The sequence below is a fragment of the Parus major genome, chromosome 1A, assembly GCF_001522545.3.
Source record: "Parus major isolate Abel chromosome 1A, Parus_major1.1, whole genome shotgun sequence".
Taxonomy (NCBI): Eukaryota; Metazoa; Chordata; class Aves; order Passeriformes; family Paridae; genus Parus; species Parus major.
Genome location: NC_031773.1, coordinates 13,497,814 through 13,518,437, shown reverse-complemented (window position 1 = coordinate 13,518,437; position 20,624 = coordinate 13,497,814). Strand labels below are relative to the sequence as shown.

Below are 20,624 nucleotides of genomic sequence, written 5' to 3'. Positions count from 1 at the left end.
CCTCTCCTCTCCTCTCCTCTCCTCTCCTCTCTTTTCTCACCACATTACAGGTCCATGGGAGATGTATCTGCCACCATAACACTGAAGGTTTATCTTGTGAAAGATGTAAAGATTTCTACAATGATGCTCCATGGAGGCCAGCTGAAGGGACACAAGATAATGCTTGCAAACGTAACTCAAACATGATATTTTCCTTTTTGATAGCCAGGGGTGGGTGTGACACAATCCTAGTCCAACCCATAATGGAATGGCCAGGTTTCTGGGAGGGAGACTTTTTCATGCCTCATCCAGATAAACAGATTCCTGCATCCGTAGGTGCTGTGTTATCCTACAAGAGGAAGAGCTGTTCAATGTCCTTATTCCTCATACAGAGGGAAAAAAAAAAAATAGAGGAAAAAGCAGCTAGTGAAAAAAGATCATTCATTGGTTTGCACAGTGTTTTTCATGTGAATGGAAGATTTTAGACAAGGCTAAATTGTTTTTTTCCACAATAATGAATAATATAGTATACACAAGAAAAATGTATTTGTCCATAAAAAATATTCAACAAGAGATTTCTTCAGCAGGGCAGTGTTCCCCACTGCATATCAGGCACACTCGCCTGCATTTCCAAGTTTAAGATACAGCTCTGTCAGAAGACTCCAATTTTTTCCCCCCGGCTGTAAAACACAAGGCCTAGGAATAATCTTGCTGGACACTGAAATCATACAACTAACCAGTAGCCCTGTGTTAGGTGTAGACAGCAATGTGGCCAGACCACAATATTTACATCGTGTGAAATACCCCACTGTTTGTTTTGGTTTCAGGTTGTAACTGCAACAGCCACTCCAGCAGATGCCACTTTGACATGGCTGTGTACCAGGCCAGTGGTGGGGTCAGTGGTGGCGTTTGTGAGGACTGTCAGGACAACACCACCGGCCAACACTGCGACAAGTGCAAACGTTCCTTTTACCAGGATCCGCTCAAAGTCATCTCAGATCCTCAGGCATGCCTCCGTAAGCTTCCCTTTTTAACTTCTGTAAGAATGTCTCAAAACAGTATTGTTCTGGTCCCCTTTCCTCTGAGCCCTATGGCCATCCCCATGTTTTAATGTCCACATGGTTGTAAAAATGTTACCAAACCTATAACATCCAAACTGCCTTACTAAGTAGCTGCATGACAGCACTGTAAAAAGAGAAGCATATTCCAACTCCTTGCTAAACAGAGCTTAGAAATCCAGCGAAGCTATCATTTTTCTTGAACAAGGTCAATATAAATATGAATAGCAGTAGTGATGCTGCTTCTGTGACCTTCAGTAACTACAGAAGAGGCTCCAAAATGATGAGAGGAGTAAATAACTTTTGCTAGATGCCTGCCATATGCAAACAAAGTAATCTTTCAGACATGAGAGCTCTTCTTCAGAAAGATTACCTAAATTCATTATTAACATAGGACGTGGAATATGCTCTGAGGGTTATTTAATTGTAGCAATTGATTGGCATGCAAAGTCCTGAAGGAGCCGAGGGCAGATTACCAGCAGCTCTGTAATTGCGTTTCCACGCTTACATCTATATGTGCTTTTTTTATGTGTCTCCCTGACCCTGCCTGTAGCATGCAACTGTGACCCAGAGGGTACCTTGCACGAAGGCGTGTGTGAGAGCCACACGGATCCCATGCTGGGGACGGTCGCGGGCCGGTGTCCTTGCAAGGAGAACGTGGAGGGCGCTCGCTGCGACAAGTGCAGGGCAAACTACTACGGGCTGAGCAGCAGCGATCCCCTGGGCTGCCAGCGTATGTAAACCACCTCTTCTAGTCTCCTTTCCAAAGCATTTTTAAGGCATGGAGGTTAGTTGAATGCACAGATCCACACTGATACTCCGCTTCAGTCAGAAAATACCCAGTTGCCTACTGTAATTTAACATCAACATAGTTCAAGGTTTCTAGTGCAGCATCCAAGACAAACAATGCAAAATCACTTCAAGGTATCTAGTGCAGCATCCAAGACCGAAATAATGCAAAATCACTTACAGAATGCATAGTATAATATAACAGATCAGGCTTTGTTAATAGAAGAGTTATTAAATATGTAATTTAATTGAAAAGGGATATTGAGATGACCAGAGCTTCTGCTTTGCCAAGAGAATTTCCAGCCAACCATTCCTCTGAGAAAGGCTTGGTGAAAACACATCCCACCTCTGCCCAGCTGCAGTCTGGGTTTATGAGCACATTATGCCCACACCAAGTGCTCAGCCATACACAAGGACTTCAGTGCAGATCAGCTCATTTCACTTGGCAAACCACAACAGAGGCCTTCTGCCAGTGCCTCTGCTCCCCCCCAGAGAGGGACCCACCAAGGAAATTGTCCATTTCCAAGGGCCAATTTCCAAGTCTGAGGGCTGGAGGGTGCCAGGGCACATTCATTTGCAGAGTGTCTGTGTGAAGGATGGAGACTGCCTGTCATGCTGATGCCACATCCAGTGTAAATGCCAGTCCTGCTGCCATCAGTGGGGCCTGCAGAGGTAACTGCACTTTTCCATCCTTGCAGCCTGCAACTGCAATCCCTTGGGCAGTTTGCCCTTCTCCGTCTGTGATCCTGCCACGGGAGAGTGCCTCTGCCAGAGGTTCACCACAGGGCAACGCTGTGAAAAATGCCTCGTATGTACTCAGCTTTTGGTTTTGCTTCTGCATGTGGTTTTGGAGGTCTCACCCATCTCACATCTTTTCATTGCCAAAAAAGTAAACAATTAGTCAAAATTCAAAGTAATTTTATAGCTGTATACTCCCATTTTACATTGACATGTCTGCTTCTCTTTCACTAATCCCAAACATTTGTGCAATCAAATTGCAGGGGGAGGAGCACTCCCAGAAAGGAAAGGAAATGCAAAATTATGTCCTTGATCCATCTTTGCTGTTTACAGAGCAATTTGCTTTTACAAGTGGGTAAATATCTGGCTCTTGTAGTGTCTGAGCACCCCTGCTATCCCATAAGTGAAGCGATCTCCCATGGCCAAGCACAGTAGTGCTCCAGAGCACTGTTCTTCCAGCAGAACAAGTTTTGTTTTGCTTTGCATACTTCAATATTTGCCATAAAAGAACCTTTCTTTTTATACCAGGCAGGATACTGGGGTCTTGGCAACAGCCTGTATGGCTGTTCTCCATGTGACTGTGATATTGGTGGATCCCAGAATAACTTGTAAGTTAAAGTTCTTCAAGTTCTTTCTTAGTTTTAATTTTTATAAACTCTTAGGCTAGATTCTCTGATTAAGTTAATACAGTCACAGTACAGATAGGAAAATAGAATGTAGATGGAATTTCATAACATGCAAACAATGTGAAGTTGGGTGGAGATCTTGGAAATTTATTTGTGGTAAGGGGACCTTCCTATTTCTTTTGAAGGCAACCTTAAATCAGGTTGAGCCAATATGTGTTTAATATGAAATAAAAAATGTATGCCTTGAGAGAACCAGAGGCCCTAGTATTATTAGAAATTAGAAGTAAGTTAGAGATGACATTTTTAGCTTAGTTTCCTACATCTACCTTAAATGCTAAATTATTTTTTTTCTGGCTCCTATTTCAAATGTATAATTTTAGAAGCAAGGCTGGTTTCAGCTGGGCTCCTCCAAAAATCTGTTGGGCAGTGGTCTTCACTACTGCTGTTAGACTTCAGCTAGAGGAGCACACAGTCCCATGCTGTAGAGCAGCTCCTTGTAAGCAGGTAAATCACCTGGTGTGTTAAATATGCTTGTAAGTATATGAAAACATTCCATATCACATCAAAGGTCCTTCTGATCTCATATTCTGCCTCCATAATTGTGGGTGACAGATTGTTAAGGACACTGATACAGTGATTCTTAAAGATACAAGAAATTATACAGGAGCAGACAGTAACAGGTGCTCAGGAAACAAAAGGATCAGTGCTTCAGGAATGGAACAGACAAAGACAAAGCAGGTCATGGACTCTGGAGACATGGAAAAGTAGCATTGAATAAATCCAGCATCAGAAACAGAGGAGGTGGGTGATAGGAAGAAGTTTAGTAATGAGGGTAATCCATCGATGGGAGATATTAAGCAAAGGTGGAACAAGGCTGGGTCTGAGCTGTCCTCATGCTGTGAGGGCCCAGCTGTGCCACACTGATGTCCTCCCTTTGCCAACTCCTCCCGTAGGTGCTCCCTGATGGATGGTCAGTGCAAGTGTCTGCCCAACATCGTGAGCCGCCAGTGCAACGAGCCAGCTCCAGGATACTTCTTTCTACCCCTGGATTATTATATTTATGAAGCTGAGCATGCAAAGCCCCTCTCTGGCTCTGCACCCTTGGTAGGTTTTTGGTTTTTTAGGTGTTGTACTGAGAGGGGATTATTGAGGTGGTGAGATGGGAGCTGAGGCTGAGGAGGAGAGACCTTGCTTGGAAAGCAGCTCTTTAGCAGGAAAATGCAAAGCAAGTCCCTCAACCATCATCAGTTTGTCTTTGTTTTTCATGGACATGACTATTCCATAACTGTGGCTGTTAAAGAGGGACAGTCAGTACAGCACAGTATGACCTGCAAAGCTGCCCTTGCTGCTTCTCAAGTGCAGGCTGGTCTAGCATAAATTAGAGAAATTAATTTAATTATTTAAATTAGAGGAAAGTGTTTGAGTTGCCAATAGCTCTCATGAAATGTTTTATTTCTGGGAACCTACAACATGGGAAGAATCAAATTACTTTCTGCTTCATTGGACTAATTCCTGCTGCCTTATATAAAGGCACTGATTATGGCCTAATTTCCTCAAGAATTTGGCATCCATCTGTAATGTTTTTAGAAAAATTAATTAATTTTTTCCCCCTTCAACATGGGGGTAGTTGTTCCCCATCCTGAGTGCAGGCTTGGAATGCATCCCTTCCTCTGTCTATGCTCTTGCTAACATTTTTTCTCTGGCGTATTGTACAGAAACCTAGGTAAGGAATAATAAAAAAAAAATGTTTATTTTCAGGTTGCATCTACAAATATTTATCTATAATCACATTCAGTAATGTGATTATACACAGTCCAGTGTATATTATATATATATATATATAGTGTGATTATACACAGTCCAGTGTATATTATATATATATATATATAGTGTGATTATACACAGTCCAGTGTATATTATATATATATATATATATAGTGTGATTATACACAGTCCAGTGTATATTATATATATATATATATAGTGTGATTATACACAGTCCAGTAATTAAATGGAAAACAGATGTGTGGGGAACAGCTTATGAGGGAAAAGTGCAAGTTAATTTTAAGGGAGTGAGGGAAAAAGGTTTCCAGAAGCTGCCGGGCCTCAGTTTAGAGTTTCTCCCAGAAGACAATAGATCTTGTTTTAAGAATGTGGATTTTCATTTAGTTGCTTACCACCCTTCAACACTGTTGAGACAGTGCTGCTCCTCTTTTATTGCTTCATAGGTTCAGCCAAGCACTCTTCCAAGGTGTGACATCTACTTCCAGAGGAAAGGCTATGAGTTCATGATTGAAAATGGAAAGATTGTGTTAAACAGGAATAAGAAAAGAACTGTAAGAAAATCTGGACTGGAACAGGTAAATTAGTACTTGAGTAGTTACTTAAATTTACACTAAATAATAAAATTTTATTTTGTAACAAAGGGCAAGGAAATGCCTGAGCACAAGGGATTCGCAATCTTAGACATTAAATTCCTGACACAAATCAATTTTTTGGTACACAGTTGTGTTGGACATTTTATTATTCACACTGACAGGCTTGCACTGCTATATCCAGCACTTATGTAGACTCAAGCTCCATGAATTTTTGGAAGGGAAAAGTCCTTATGAAAGGTAATTTTTTTTTTTTCTTGGTTGCAAGACATTTCCAAGGAGTTTACCAAGACATTAGCATGGTACCTCCTGCACTTAAATGCAGCCATCGTAAATATCAATATTTATGTATCCAGCTTATAATGAAAGGTCCAGCCATGTATGAAATCAGGCTTACTCTGTTTAAGGTTTGCAATGTGAATGTTTGGAGATGCCAGATATTTAGAGGTGAGTGGATTGTTCTCGTCCCTGTTATTGCTGTTGCTGCAAAGTTAGAGGAGGCTTTTCATTACATGTGACCCTAAATATCCTACATTTGGGAGAGTTCTTATATTGTTGACTATGAGCTTGTTCAGAAAATGAGACTGATGGCTAAAATAAGTAAACAATGTAGCAAAAATATTTCATTTCTTTTTTCCAAGTGTTTTTTTGTGTCCTTTGACTCTGTGTGCTGTTGCAAATGTCAGTGTGTCTTTGCAGGGTGCGATGCAGTTTGGAGAGGACTCGGATTTGGTGGTGGTGTTCCGGCAGCCCAGCTCTGGCCGGGCTGTCACATGGACAGGACACGGCTTTGCCCGCGTTCCCAGTGGAGCTGGGCTGAGATTTGCCATCAACAACGTTCCCTTTGCTATGGACTTCGATATCACAGTTCGTTATGAGCCTGAGGTACTTGTGAAGTCTTGTGTGTCTTGTGATGTTGTAAGGTGCAGGGTCTATTTTGTGAATAATAGGATGAGCAACTTGTCCTATTCTTTATAGCTAAAATTAATTTTTTTTTCCTTTTCACCCAGTAGCAAGTTGCCCTACCAACCAAGTAATATATCCTCCACTGACCCCCTTAACCCTTTCCACTCAAATATGAAAAATCAGCACTAAAGGTGTTTTCTAAACATCAGCCAAGATTTCATCTTCTGAATGTTTCTCTTTTGGCACCTTTACTTGGACTGGACTTTTACTCAAAAATCAAAATGGAAAATACATGGAAAATACAGTTCCTTTTAAACAAGCATCCTATATTCCTAGCTGGGATTTTTTGGGCAGTAAAATGTGCACAGGCAGGAGTGATCTGCATAGATATTTATCCAGGCCTTTTGCAGGCATCCTGCTTCCCAGTTGTTCCAGCTGGACTCTCAGATGTGTGAAAATTGTAGGAAAATAGCCAAATTACTATTTTTTGCCTGGAGAAGATTTCTCAATGATGATGACATGTCTAGGGAAATCTGTTAATCCAAATCTGATTAAACTGAGGTCCCCACCCATGTCTTCAAAAACACAGGCAAGTATTTTATTGGAACCAGCTTTTGTATATGCCTTACTCTTTTGCAATTCACTGGGACAGTCCCACAACTCAATTTTCCTGCTGCCTATTGTATTCTGTTCTCTGACTGTCACTCTGAGACAAAACAATCTCCCAGTATCTTAAAACATGGGAGCAATTTTTCAGTGGGCTGGTCTGAGGCAGCTTTTTCTGTCTAAGTATTGAAGAGCTGGTTTTAAATACATTTGTTACAAAGTCTTTTATGTTTATTATTTCTTAATAGATGTGTGAGAAGGCAGCTAATGAAGGATATCTCCAGAATAACACTGTGCTAAGAAAAGAAACAACTCCAAGGACTCTAACAGAGCTGTTTCCATTTGAACCAGCTGAGGTCCCATTTCCGTCTCTGCTTTTCATTAGCCATTGCAAATACAATGAATTTTTCACAAATAACATAGTTTTTTAGTGCTGTAAAGAATAAAGAGAAAATCTGTTTTTTCACTGCAGTGTGTAATCATTCAGATGGCTTTCATTAATGCTTGGAAAGAGAAAGCAAGTTTTTCAGATACAAAATATAGCCATAATTTTTGTCTTTTGTTTTTAGTTGTTGGAAGACTGGCTTGCAAGTGTTGCCATCCAGCCTGCTGGTATCTTGTCAGGTCAACACTGCAAAAACAAGGTCTTTTCACAGGAGCCACATGAGTTACCTCTCCCAGCTACGAAGAGGTCTGACTGTTGCTGTCTTTTTGTCTGTAGATCTTCCATGTACAAATCATTTACTGAAGCACTGCAGAGCAGCACATGTGTGGGAGAGTGGGAATATCAGAAACACATGTGTGGCCTTTTCTGTTGCTGGCACACCACAATACTACATAGGCCCTAAGGAAGATGCCCTGGTGTCCCAGTCCTTAGTCTGGCAAAGGTTTGCCAAACCCAGGAGTACAGCCTGAGATCCAGCTGGGGTTGGTCGTTGCTCTGGTGAAGATGCAACTGCAGCTGCCTCAGTATAGAAAGGAAATATTGACTTAAAGTCACTGTCCTAGTCTATTTTCAAAACCAGCTTTTCAGCTTGGACCTGTGTAAAGAACAGAGAGAAGCTAAGAGGATGTGACAAATGTCTTGATCAAATAGGGGCAGGAAAGGATGAATATGAACGAGTTGCAAACCCCCTTGCTTGAAGTAGTAAAACCTGTAATTTTCAGTTTAATCTCCCCAGGTTTAAATTGCGCTTGATGAATCATTCAGCAGAAGCCCTGAATCTTTCCCAAAGCCTGCAAGTATGGGGCTGGGTGTGCTTCCCACAGCAGCAGGGCTTGCTCAAGGCTGCAGGCATCAGTTTGCATGCACAGAGGGAAGGGAGAGCTCACAACATCCAGTAAACTTGCCTTGTCCTGACTCCTGGCTATAACTGTGCTTTATTTCTGCTAAACAGGATGGCAATTCTGCAAACTCCAGTCTGCCTGGAGCCGGAAAGAGAATATTTTGTGGATGTGTATTTTTCTCATCTCTCTGCTTCTGACAAAAAGGCAGAATCATTCATCTTGATTGACTCAGTAAGTAGTTCTGTCACCAGTCCCTTGAGGCTGCATTTATACACAGTGATATTTTTTTTACAGACTTGTTAGAAGTATTTTTAAATAATTTATAGTGTGTTTTAATAGAAATTCAGCTTCTGTTTATCTCCACTGACAGTGTTTGCATATTTTTGTATGGAAAGGGAGAATTGTATCTGGTTAAATTTTCATGGATCAATACAGTGAGTCATAATCGTTTCATACATTGCGTGTATCTCTATCTGTTGCTCATTAATTATGAACAGTCCATATATATGCTGATAAAATGCTGTGTCTATGGATATAAATTTGTGCAGCTCCTCATCACTGAAGTTTTGTTAAATATCTCTAATTTGTCAGGGTCATGGATATTTTTAAAGATGATATTGGAAAAGTGTAATTAGTTGTGTACTTCCTGGGAATCAGGTCCAGATATTTCTGAAGTTTCCATCAAGTTAGGAACTGGGTGTTAGTTTTGGGTCCTTCTCTTGAGAAAAATATTTTTAGGTCTGTTTCTCTAATTATTCCTGTAGAACTGGACTTTGCAAGGGTTGGCTATATTTGGACATAGAACCTTCAGCTGATTTTTCTCAGTACCACAGTATCACAGTAATCCAAGTAAAAATTTTGGCCAGATACTGCTTTTGGAGTGACTAACACAGTGCAGTAAGACCAGTTCTGAGCATATATCAGAGGTCTTACTATAACTGGGTTTTTTTTTAAACACAGTCTCTCTTAACTGAAGAACTCAGGGAATGTTTAGACCTTCAGAATAAATATGAATTTAGATGACAGAATGGCACAATTGCAGATTTAGAAAACCAGTGCCATTGCAACCAGGCCTCTGTTGTTGCAATGGAAAGCACATTAAGAGAATTTGGGAAATTCTGGTTTTCAACATATCTAAGCAAAACTATTTTCTTTTCTCTCTTAATGACAAAGCTTGGACTTATTCCCAGAATCAGCTCTGTGGACAATTTATGCAGCGAGAAGGATTTAGATGAGTACCAGAAGTATCACTGTATTGAAATTGCATCTGAAGTTGGGCCTCACGTGCTGCCCGAAGCATGCACACGGCTCATAGTGAGCTTGTCAGCCCGAATTCACAACGGCGCTGTCGGTAAGGACCAGCCTGCACAGGCAGCTCTTTTGGGCAGTTGCTGGTTTTCCCTTGAGTTTGTAGGATATGTAGAGCTCTCAGCCCACACTGATGTAGAAGTGAAGCTGGTCAGCATGTGATATTCATGGATGCGTAGGGTATATCCGGCTGAACCCTGTATGTGCTACAAACACAGGTGGCACAAATCTCAGAGTTCATCACTCCTAATAGGCTTCTTGGAGCAGCATTACAGGGACCACAGCAGTGATTTTGTGCCTTCTGAAAAGCATTTAAATCAGATGCCTTTACCATATCACCAAGGCATATTCCTACTTTACTTCAAAAAGGCAGAGAAGTTTCTAAGCCCTTTCTGTAGATGCTGTAGGTTAGCTGAATGGCTTGGTAAGATTCCAAACATGTTGGTATATAACTTGGTGTACTGGAAGAGATTCACCAAGAAAACCTTGATGATACTCCAGCAAGAAAGCAGGTGGGGTTTGAAATTCTTAGGGAGCCTCCTGGACCTGCCATGGAAAGGTTAGCTGGGCTCAGTAGCTCAGGGAATTTCCAAGGTATTTGGCCAGGAGAAATGGAACTTCTCTGCACTTCCAGTAATGGGAGGCGCCTTTCTGGACAGCTTCGGTGCCAGCTTCTTTCAGGGAGCCTAGCAGCAATGCCTCCAAAGTGATAGCATCTGCTTGGATTGGGTGAGTTTTAGAAGGATTAATGTCTCACTCTTACATCAGGTGAAGAGGTCACAAGCTGTGCACAGCGAACCCCTCATTTGGGCTTGGGCTGTGCTAACTCCCCATTGGCCTGATTCCTAAAGTGACAAGATTCTCCTGATGAAATGTGGCACTTTGGTTTTCTAGTGCTTTCCAGAGCATCCTGGGCCAACATTCCCTGTGAGTTAGCAGGGCATCTTCACTAAACAAGTTACTCCAAGGTGTCCAGAAGAAAACAAACAGAACATAGATGCAGACTAAATACAGCTTGCAGGTTATGTCCAGTGCTCTAGCTAGATGCAGACTCATAGCAAACCTTTCTAGACTTCAGGATGTCTCTGTTTGCATCTACACTTTTCTACTCCGTTTCTGTCCTACCCCAAATGCATATTGAAGGCAGTGCCTTGAATGTGGCAACTGCAACACCAAGACTTGTGCTGGTGCCTGATATACCATCACCATTGATGCTACACCATCAAAAGATTAAACTATAGCCATCATCAGGCTAGTGAACCCCTGAGAAGAATAATCAAGCTCTTTCCTACATATTTTAAAGTGTGAAACCTGCAAGCTGATGAGAGCAGTAAAACTCCTTGACAACCAAACCTGTTTTGATTTTCTTTTCCCTCACCAGCATGTAAGTGCAATCCACAAGGGTCGCTGAATGCCAACTGTAGTAAACTGGGGGGCCAGTGTCAGTGCAAAGCCAACGTTGTGGGACGCTGCTGTGACACCTGCTCTGCAGGCAGCTATGGCTTCGGCTTCCATGGCTGCTACGGTGAGTGCCTTGCAGCCAGCACCACTACCAGTACCACTAGCTGGATCTTCACACAAATCCTAGTTTTAGGGCTTTGAATCCCAGATTATGTGTGAAGCAATATAAAAAACGTTTCTGTGACAAATTTTCCATCCCTGCTGCCTTTGAGCAGGGTCAGCAATGAGATGGGCTGGCAGGAACGCTTTAAGGACGCAGCTTTGCTTTCGGTGTTTTCCAGCATGCGAGTGCCACCCGCAAGGCTCGCTGAGCACACTGTGTGACCAGGTGACGGGGCAGTGCTCCTGCCGCCGGGAGGTGGACGGCCAGCGCTGCAGCCGCTGCCTGCCTGGGTACTTTGGATTTCCCCACTGCCGTCCTTGCCCTTGTAATGGCCACGCGGAGCTGTGCGACCCTCTGACCGGAGAGTGCCTCAACTGCCGCGGGTTTACCGCTGGAAGCCACTGTGAAAGGTCAGTGGATGGGCAGCGCTGCAAAGCTCCACCAGACATTGGTGGTCTCCAAAATGCCTGTGTAGCTGGGTGCCTACAAATGCATCCATGACCTTAATAGGAAACACGTATCTAAACCAGGATGAAACTAGCCTCGGCTGCTGAATGTCAGGTATCTATTTCTTTGGCAAAAGCATGTGGGAATGTATATTCCCAATGCATGTGAGTGGACTGCAGGCAGGGCAGGTACCCAGCATTGCAGCAGGCTACCTGCAAGAAGGCATTTGAGACATGGATTCCATGGCACCATGTACTTGGAGACATGCACAAAGCACTGTGTGTGGGATAATCTGACTCCTACCAGGTTCCAAGTTGCCAGCTTTCAAATTTAAGATTCAGCACAAGGCTAGCTAAGAGGCTGAATATTGTGCTGAATACTCACTTTAATACCTGCAATTACCTCTAAGGAGTTTAAGTAAATATGCCCTCTTTGCTGGTCGTATTAGTTCTGTATCACCAGTAAATTACTTTTCCCACATGTTCCAGCTCCATTCGGAACACTGCTCCTCCTTTTTATTTTGTAGACTGGCAGCACTATTGCAGTTCAACATGGACATTGAAATTAAGTTTGTTTAGTTTGGTTTGGCTGGACTGTACCTTGTCATTCATTTTTAAGAGGATTTCTTCATGAAACCTGTTGAGCTTTTTGGGCAGTGCTTTTAGACAATGCAGTCTTTGGCTGTTCTATTTGTAGATGGCAAACAGATTAAAAATGTGAAACTTAAACACTTTTTGCCCTGTGGCTTTGCAGGATCTCCAGACCCCAGGGGGAGGATAATTAGATAGACAAGTCTTTTAGCCTTGCCTGTATACATATGGAGAACTGTGTTTCCATTTGTCATAGGAAAGCAAATCAAAGACTGAAGATGCTTCAGAAGCCTCTGCATTGCTTTTGCTGCAGCTGCAGGACTATGGGGGGTTTGGAGGCAGAGGCAGTGGTGGTGGGCAGGGTGGCTGAGCTCCCAGGGAGCCCTGAAAGCCCTCACCAGTTTGAGTAACAGCCCAGCCACCAGTGCCTTGAAAGAGCCATTACCCCAGGTTTGCAGAACATGTCAGACAGAGCAGGACTCAATACATATGTTGCATCTAAAATATGCAGTATTCTCTGACTACTCTTAAGGAATCATTGCTTTTTTTGCCTGTGCCAGCACCTTTTATTGTCATGCCAACCACTCTATGTGTGTGGAAATAGATGAATGTATGTGCTAATAGGTAAATATACAGATTCTTTACATTTACAGATTCTTTAGCTGCCTATACAGAGCATGTGTGACATGCCATATCATGATAATTTAGATTAAAATTGTTCCAGAGTAGGTGAAAATCTTTAAAAACATTTATTGATAGGAAAACATACATCTTTTTCTTTTTGCTTTAGATTTTGAGAATGCAGCTCTGATTTTACATTTTAGAACACCTTTGAATCTTGATATATCTCTACCAATTGGTGGAGATAACATTACAATGATCTGGAATACTAATTTCAAAATATACATATAAATTGATTCACCTGCACGAAACACCTGACAGTTTTTCCTCCTTGTGTTGTCTGCTTTGGCAGGTGCATGGATGGCTATTATGGAAATCCTCTGGATGGAAAACCTTGCCATCCATGCATGTGCCCAGGGGCACCTACAAGCAATAGGTATTTTGCACGTTCCTGTTACCAGGACTCCCAGTCTGCACAGCTTGTCTGTAATTGTCTCGAGGGATATTCAGGTACGAAGCAAAATAAAGTTTCAATACTACTAAATTAATGTAAGAGAAAAAAAGGTCATCCTCCACCTGTCATGTGTTCAGAAATGATGATGAGGTAATGCTAATAAAACAGCTAAGAAGAGTTAGCACTCAAGTGTACTGAAATTATGTGGGTAAGTTCTGACGAGGAAGAATGGGAATTGTGCAGGTAGTGTTTTAAAAAGGGACTCATGTATGTGGATACAGTGAAGTCATTCATCATTCTCATGTCACTCTGTGGAAATCTCCTTCTTTCCAGAGGCATTACATTAATCTGGTGGGGAGGTGTGGGGAGATCTGTAGTTGTTTGTTACTTCTGAAAAGAAGCACTGGAAGCCCACATGGGAATGATTTGGGCATCAAAAAGAGCTGATAAGATTTCCTAATCAGAGAAAGTCTTTCTCCACATAGAGGAAACTCTTTGACGTTATGCCTTAAAGTGACTGCTTCATGGTTCAAATGGTCACTATAGAAATGGGGTTTCTATTCTCAGCTGTCTCAAATGCAGATATTTTTGCAGTAAACGGATTCCTCATTTCTTAAGATCTTGTTGACTTAGCTTGAATTCCTGAAGGAAAGCTGAAGATATTTTGCTTCCCTTAGGCATTAGGAAGATCTCATCTGATGGAAGCAAAGCTTAGTGGGAAGCACTGCTGAAAATTAAACCAATGCTGTCATCTCTACTTAGGCAAGATTCCTTTATAAGTCAAGAGTGGTTTTGCTCTAGTAATTGCTGTAGAGCCAAAATGATTCATGTTGGTGCTCACCCAGGGGACTTCTGTCCTCACAAATCACTGCACTCCTAAGTTTTGGACTTTATTGCTCCCGCTCCTTTCCAGCAAGACTCTTGGTCACCTTTGTAGCAGTGGTCTCACTTTCTCAGAGATTGAGAAAGGCTCTGGGTCCTGAGGAGCACAGTGAAGGAAGAGAGTCCTTGGCTGAGGGTGAGCCAGTGGATGTGGTTCCAGAAACACCAGTCTGCCCAGAATGGTTTCTGAGATGCAGAGGTAGCACCCGAATCAGGGCAGGCATTGAGACAGAATGCAGAAATAGTTGTAATGCCAGCAATCAAAGACAGAGCATCAGAGCTCATCTGAACTCCTGGGTATTCCCCAGCCTCCAATGCTGCTATTGGAGTGAAGGGCCAAGGAAAAACCTGCAAATATGGCTAACCCTGATTACTGTCATTGAATGGACTTTGATGGAAAAAGATGTTTGGAGGTGTTGTGTGATGGAGCACCTATTTGCTCGTACTGAAAGGGCTTCCTTGGTATAAGCAGCTTGGGATGAGAAGGGTGTATTTCCATCAGATTTCAGTGGGGAAGATATAGATTAAACTGATCAGAGAATTAAATGGCAATGGTCTCAAACAAGTGGATATTTTGCATTGGAAATGTGCATTTGAACAGACAGTCTGAATTTTTTAATAATATTACTGGAAATTATATGTTTCACTTGAATTACCATCAGCCAACAAAATTTTCACCTTCCTCTCACAGGCAATCAGTGTGACGAGTGTCCTAGTGGGTTCTATAAAAATTCCAGCAGCCCTGGGCTTGACTGTGCACCATGTCCCTGCAATAACAACATTGATTTGACAGACCCAGAGTCCTGTAACAGGGTCACCGGGGAATGCACCAAGTGTTTACACAACACCCATGGAGCAAACTGCCAGTTCTGCAAGCCAGGTTATTTTGGCTCAGCCCTCAATCAAAGCTGTCAAAGTAAGTAAAAGCACTGCAAGTCTGTTTTACTACCAAGAGAATGTTTTTAAAAAATAGACTATAGGAAAAGTCTAGACCTTGGAGGGAGGACAAAAATAAAGCAGAGAAACAGAGCAAAATATTAAGAATCACAAATCTATTTCTCCATTTGCTAAATATAAATATATCAGTGATACAAATAACTTAACATGGCATCTATTAAATTCTTCGTCATCCAAGTCTCACTATATCTCATAGTGAATATCACTCCTAGGAAATACTCATATATTAAATGAAAACAGTACTCTCTGTTAGAAAAATAAATGTGCATTCAGCTTATTCAGGAAGTAATCAAAAGTAAAGGAATCAGTGATAATTGTTTATCCATGTTTCTGGCTGATGCCAACTAAACTCAGTTAGAGCTCAGTTAAGCAGATGATCTCTTGCTGAACTTCCTGCCTTAGCATTTGTTTTCATTATGTGGCTAGAGTAAGAGCATTCAGGCAATTTAATGGATTTCATGAGGACATGTCAGTAACTCAGCACTTTGAACAGAAGAGTGGTAGTGTAGGGAAAAGCAAGGCACAAGCTTCTTCCCAATTTTTCTCTGTACTCATTTTCACAGAAGTGCCTGACTGAGGATTTAATTTTTATGGCCAAGATAGTTTCAAGTGTAGTCAAGAAACTGTTTTTCTGGGAATCTCTAAAATACGTTCCAAGCCCATCCCTCATTCATTCTTGGAAAATGTCTGTTAGAAATTGTTAAGCAAAAACTTTTGGGTCCTCACAAGGAAGGCTTCTTATCTCACTTGGCTTACTGGGGATTCCCATGCTAGATAATGCCTACTGTAAATCAACTTATCCTTACCCAAAATATTTAACATTGCATTCTAATAAGATTCAAAATTCACTGAGCCTGCATTTTTTGTGCCTGTATTAAAAGTGTTGAACATTCACAGTAAGTTTTCTCGAAGCCATATATAAATTATTACAGAAAGACAGGTAATGTGTGTGAGATTAAACATGTTCAAAGTCACTAAAAGTAAAGCTACAGCGTGGGCTTTATATCCAGTTCTGATTGTCCATCAGCTGCCTGTATTACTGTCTGCTGTTGTAATTCTCCTTCTTTTTCCAGGCTGCACATGCAATATGGCAGGTGTTCGCCCTGCCATGTGCCCGGGAGGGGATGCAGCCTGCCTGTGTGACCCAGCCACAGGAGCTTGTCCTTGCCTGCCCAATGTGCTGGGTGCCACATGTGACCAGTGTGTCTCTGGCTACTGGGACCTGGCTAGCGGAAAAGGATGTCAGACCTGTGACTGTGATCCAAAAAACTCCCAAAGCAACAAGTGCAACCAGGCAAGAAAATTACTCTGCTTTCCAGAAACCAGGGTGCTGGTGTTTTGACATGGAGAAGTGTCGAACCTCTTATAAATGAGGATGGGTTTTTTGTCATATTCCCTGAAAACAAAAAATTCTTTGGATGTCTGTAGTTGGTGTGATCACACTGTGAATCATTAAATCCAAAGTCTTGTTCTGATAATGTGGCTTTGCAGCTTGCAACAATTTCTCATGCATGTTGCTTCTTTGTCAAGTGGATCTTAGAAATACTTCGTAAAAAAATGTCACAAGAAAAAACTGCCTCATAAATATGCATATAGGGAAGAAGGAAATCCAAGCTTGGACCCAAGAGTCTTATGACTATTAAGTTTTATGTGTTTATTTTCAAAAAGTAGCAGCTGTGGCCATTACATTAATCATGCCTCATCTATCATACTGCTAGAGTACCTTTTCTCATATTTAATTCCTGTGCACATTTTAGGGCTAAAATGTAGAAAAAATTAAACAGTGTTTCAGACTAGAGAAGTGAAATTGTCGTCCCATGGAGTCAATAGCAATTTTGCCATCGACTTCAGAGCACCAGGAGCTTAACCTAAAGTCTTTGCTGATGTGTTTGCACATTTTTCTTTCAATATGCTCTCTGTTTGTTCCAGTTTATTCAGTAGATTTATTATTTTTTATAGCAAATTTAGTTCTTGACCTCAAAGAACTACTAGCAGTTATCAAAGTTGTAATTCCCTGGAGTTTAATTTAATAGCTGATTTACAGAATAATCATTCTAGGGCAATGTGCATAATATACCCTCAAGATTTTCAGCTGAAATTGATATATCATGTAGTTTAAAGCTGAAATGTTGAGATGAGTACTTAGATCCAGCAAAAAAATAAAAAATTAGTCTATTTTGCAAAGGAAAAGAATCAGATCATAGTCAGAGGATGAGTTGTCTATCAGCATCAGTAGACTGGATTGTACAAAATCTCTGACATTAGTGAAATAAAGTAAAGCCATTTCTCAGAGTGCATTTTGTTTTCAGGACCTTCAGGAAGTAGACAGGAAAGTTGGGCCAATACTGTGTAAACCATAGTGTTCCAAGACTGTGGGTGAGCAGTGTTGCCACAGTCCTTGTACAGCTGAAATAATGTATATCCAACCCTAAGGCTCTGCTGGAAGTTACTCAAACCTGTCTTTACAGCTTACAGGCCAGTGTCCATGTAAGCCAGGTTACAGTGGAAGATGCTGTAATGAATGTGAGGAAAACTACTTTGGCAATCCCCAGATGTACTGTGTTTGTAAGTATTATTAAATGGGACAACTGGATTAGAAACTGCCTTGACATAAATGCTTACCTTTTATATTCACAGGGGAGACAGGGCATGCATGTAGAGAAACAGCCTTTCATATGTTTGTGTGTATGAGATGGACAAGCATTTATATTATTTATCTACATTGTTGTTTCAATGGTTAAGATGGAAGTCAGAGATGAAGAAGAGCCACTACTGTGCAGTCCACCTTGCTCTAACTCACTGGTTTTCTTTCAATATCTTGAAATGCACCTTTTTCATGCATTAATCCTACAGAAAAGGAACAACTGCATGTAACCTGCTGTTCCTTTCTTGCAGCATGTGAGTGTAACCTGGAGGGGACCCGCCAGCCCACATGTGACAAAGCCACTGGCATGTGTAACTGCCGTGCTGGTGTCACCGGCCGGCTCTGCGACCAGTGCGGCCGCGGCTTTGAGAAGGACTTTCCCTCCTGCCGTCAGTGTCATCTCTGTTTTGATCAGTGGGACACTGAAATTGCTGCTCTTGCTCAGACTGTGCAGGGGTTAATGAGGTTTGCAGCAAAGCTGGAAGATAAAGGAGGACGAATGCCCAGCTGTGATATGCGCTTCAAAGCCTTTGAAGATGCCATTTCTGAAACTGAACGCATTTTGAGACATCCTGTCCTTTCACTGGAGGCCCTTTCAGGCATCAGGGATTTTCAGAGCTACCTTCAGTAAGGGCTAGGTTACTCCTGAAAAAATCCCTTAGTGAGAAACTGTCTTTCCCCAGACTCCAACAACCATCCCTACATATCAAGTCCTACTTCTGATCAGCATACAGATGCTGGTCTAGTAAATCACTGTTTTCAATAGATCTGAGACCAAAATAATCCTTAATATAAGCCTAACTCATACAGATATATACTCAAATGCTGACATTTTTTAGTTCATACTGAGGGCTTTCTAAATAAGCCATAATATTTAATGTTACCGCATATTTATAAATGTATCTCTTGCCTTCTAAAATATTGTGTAACTCAGTTCTAGTTTAAGAACAATTTGGTCTGACTTATGCATAACTGTCTTTTCCCCCTCAGACAAAAAGTTGCACAGATGGATCCCCTTCACAGTTTTCCCTTTGAGTTTCCTGACCTTAACAAGGGCATAGAAGATATTGGAGAAGAAGCTGATCTAGTTTTTGGACTTCTACAACAGAAAATACATCTGCATCAAAGTTTTCAGTACTTGAACTTAAAAGGTAAGCCAGCAATGAAATAAAATGGATGGACATTTTCCCTGAAATTTTGGAATGCTTTCTCATCACTAAACCATACAACATTTCAAAGATCCCTAGATTTTATGTTCCTATGGTAGCACAAAATTGTTGACATTAACAGCATTTTATACTGACTTTCCAAATTCTATTTTATCTTAAAATGATGTGATTTCTAGCATCCCAAATTTCAGATGCATGTGTCAGGGTCACATCAGTCAGAAGTCTCATAAATCCAAATGCTTACATCAGGATATAAAAGAAACCCTGTTTCACATGCAATAGAACAGCCAAGGATTCCCCCACCACGTTTGACTCCTCTTGCTCATAGGGGTACTTAAAGACTGTTGTACAGGAATGGTTTATTTAATTAAACCATAGTGTCATAGTGCAGCTTCTTAGTGTTCCCATGGGAAGATGACTTTATGAAGATGACTTTATGTGGGACAGAAGTACCTCTCTATCATCAAATATGCAAAAGCAGAACTGAGCTCCCTGGCATTTTTTAAATAATTACACCCCCTGTGCCTGAGCTAAGTGCAGTCTCCATCAGCTGCTAATAGCTGTAATGATGATGTCCAACACTAATTTCTGGAGAAAAATGGGGATATATCAGGCAGGGATCTTGAACAGATGCTAGACCACCCACAATGGCAGGAGATAGTCAGCAGAATCGTCTCCAAAGAGATGGCTGCCAAGATATAAACCCCCAGAAGACAGGGTGCTCACCACAGAAGACACAAGCTACAAGCAATATTGCTCCTGCTTTCAATTCCTCTGTGTTTCATTCAGGCAAGAAAATCTTGGCCTAGGCAAGTTTTGTGGGTTTAAAAAACAAAAAACAAAAACAAACAAAAAACAAAAAAAGAAAACAACACAAAAACCAACAAAAAAAAAACCCCAAACCAAAACAAAATATTAAAAAAAAAAAAAAAGGAGAAGCCAACAAAATGCAAAGTGGAGGGAATGGAAGAGGGGAAAAGAGGGATTTACTAAGATTTAGGGCTCCCTTGCTGTGTTGTACTTGGCAGCCCCCTGGGGCACCTCCTTGTCTCAGGTCCCTCTGCAAGCAGCCAGCACAGCTCTCCCAGGCTCTGCCTCTCAATTCAATGGAGCCTTGCACAGACTGAGAAAGGCAGAAAGGCAAAGAAACAACAAATCCCAGGGAGGTCAGTGGATGCAGAGCTGAAACATCCATGGTGCTCTTTGGTCACATTCCAAACCCACTTCATCTTTTGGCCTCTGGATAGATAAACAGCCTATAAAAAGCACATGGGAGTGTGGGGAGGGGAAGACCTTGAATTGAAGATACATTTCCTATCAAGGCCACAAATATTCATGGGTTCTGCTACCAAGCACAAAAATAACATTTACCTCAAGATAATCAGCTTTTCTGATACCCAGGAGAGAGACTGGCTCCTCACTCCATCTTCATTTTGGAACAGCAGCATATCCTATATATGTCTCTGTCTGCTTTTTCCTTTACTTTTTGCTGGGGTAGAGCAGGATATGGCTACATACACCACATCCTGCACTTGTGCTCTAGACACACACAGGGAATGAGCTCCTGCCTATGTCTCTTTGCAGAGGATCAGGAGTTGTATGCCTTCCTCACAGGCATACATGA

At 41.6% G+C, this 20,624-nt stretch overlaps 1 protein-coding gene across 3 annotated transcripts in view; it reads left to right on the top strand.

The window, feature by feature from the left end:
* Positions 1 to 20,624, top strand: part of LAMB4 (laminin subunit beta 4) — a 47,001-nt gene that overhangs the window by 15,793 nt on the left and 10,584 nt on the right. For 2 of the 3 annotated variants that reach the window (XM_033514803.1, XM_033514804.1), the window contains 19 exons: positions 51 to 171; positions 807 to 995; positions 1,591 to 1,770; positions 2,525 to 2,634; positions 3,093 to 3,172; positions 4,144 to 4,294; positions 5,419 to 5,550; positions 6,265 to 6,450; positions 7,647 to 7,768; positions 8,475 to 8,595; positions 9,538 to 9,715; positions 11,054 to 11,197; positions 11,415 to 11,646; positions 13,247 to 13,404; positions 14,922 to 15,146; positions 16,261 to 16,481; positions 17,656 to 17,752; positions 18,083 to 18,458; positions 18,822 to 18,982. In XM_033514803.1, the coding sequence (XP_033370694.1) occupies positions 51 to 171; positions 807 to 995; positions 1,591 to 1,770; positions 2,525 to 2,634; positions 3,093 to 3,172; positions 4,144 to 4,294; positions 5,419 to 5,550; positions 6,265 to 6,450; positions 7,647 to 7,768; positions 8,475 to 8,595; positions 9,538 to 9,715; positions 11,054 to 11,197; positions 11,415 to 11,646; positions 13,247 to 13,404; positions 14,922 to 15,146; positions 16,261 to 16,481; positions 17,656 to 17,752; positions 18,083 to 18,458; positions 18,822 to 18,982 (3,184 nt within the window). Of the gene's footprint in view, positions 1 to 50; positions 172 to 806; positions 996 to 1,590; positions 1,771 to 2,524; positions 2,635 to 3,092; positions 3,173 to 4,143; positions 4,295 to 5,418; positions 5,551 to 6,264; positions 6,451 to 7,646; positions 7,769 to 8,474; positions 8,596 to 9,537; positions 9,716 to 11,053; positions 11,198 to 11,414; positions 11,647 to 13,246; positions 13,405 to 14,921; positions 15,147 to 16,260; positions 16,482 to 17,655; positions 17,753 to 18,082; positions 18,459 to 18,821; positions 18,983 to 20,624 lie in introns of those variants that run through there. The other variant, XM_033514805.1, reaches the window with a different exon arrangement.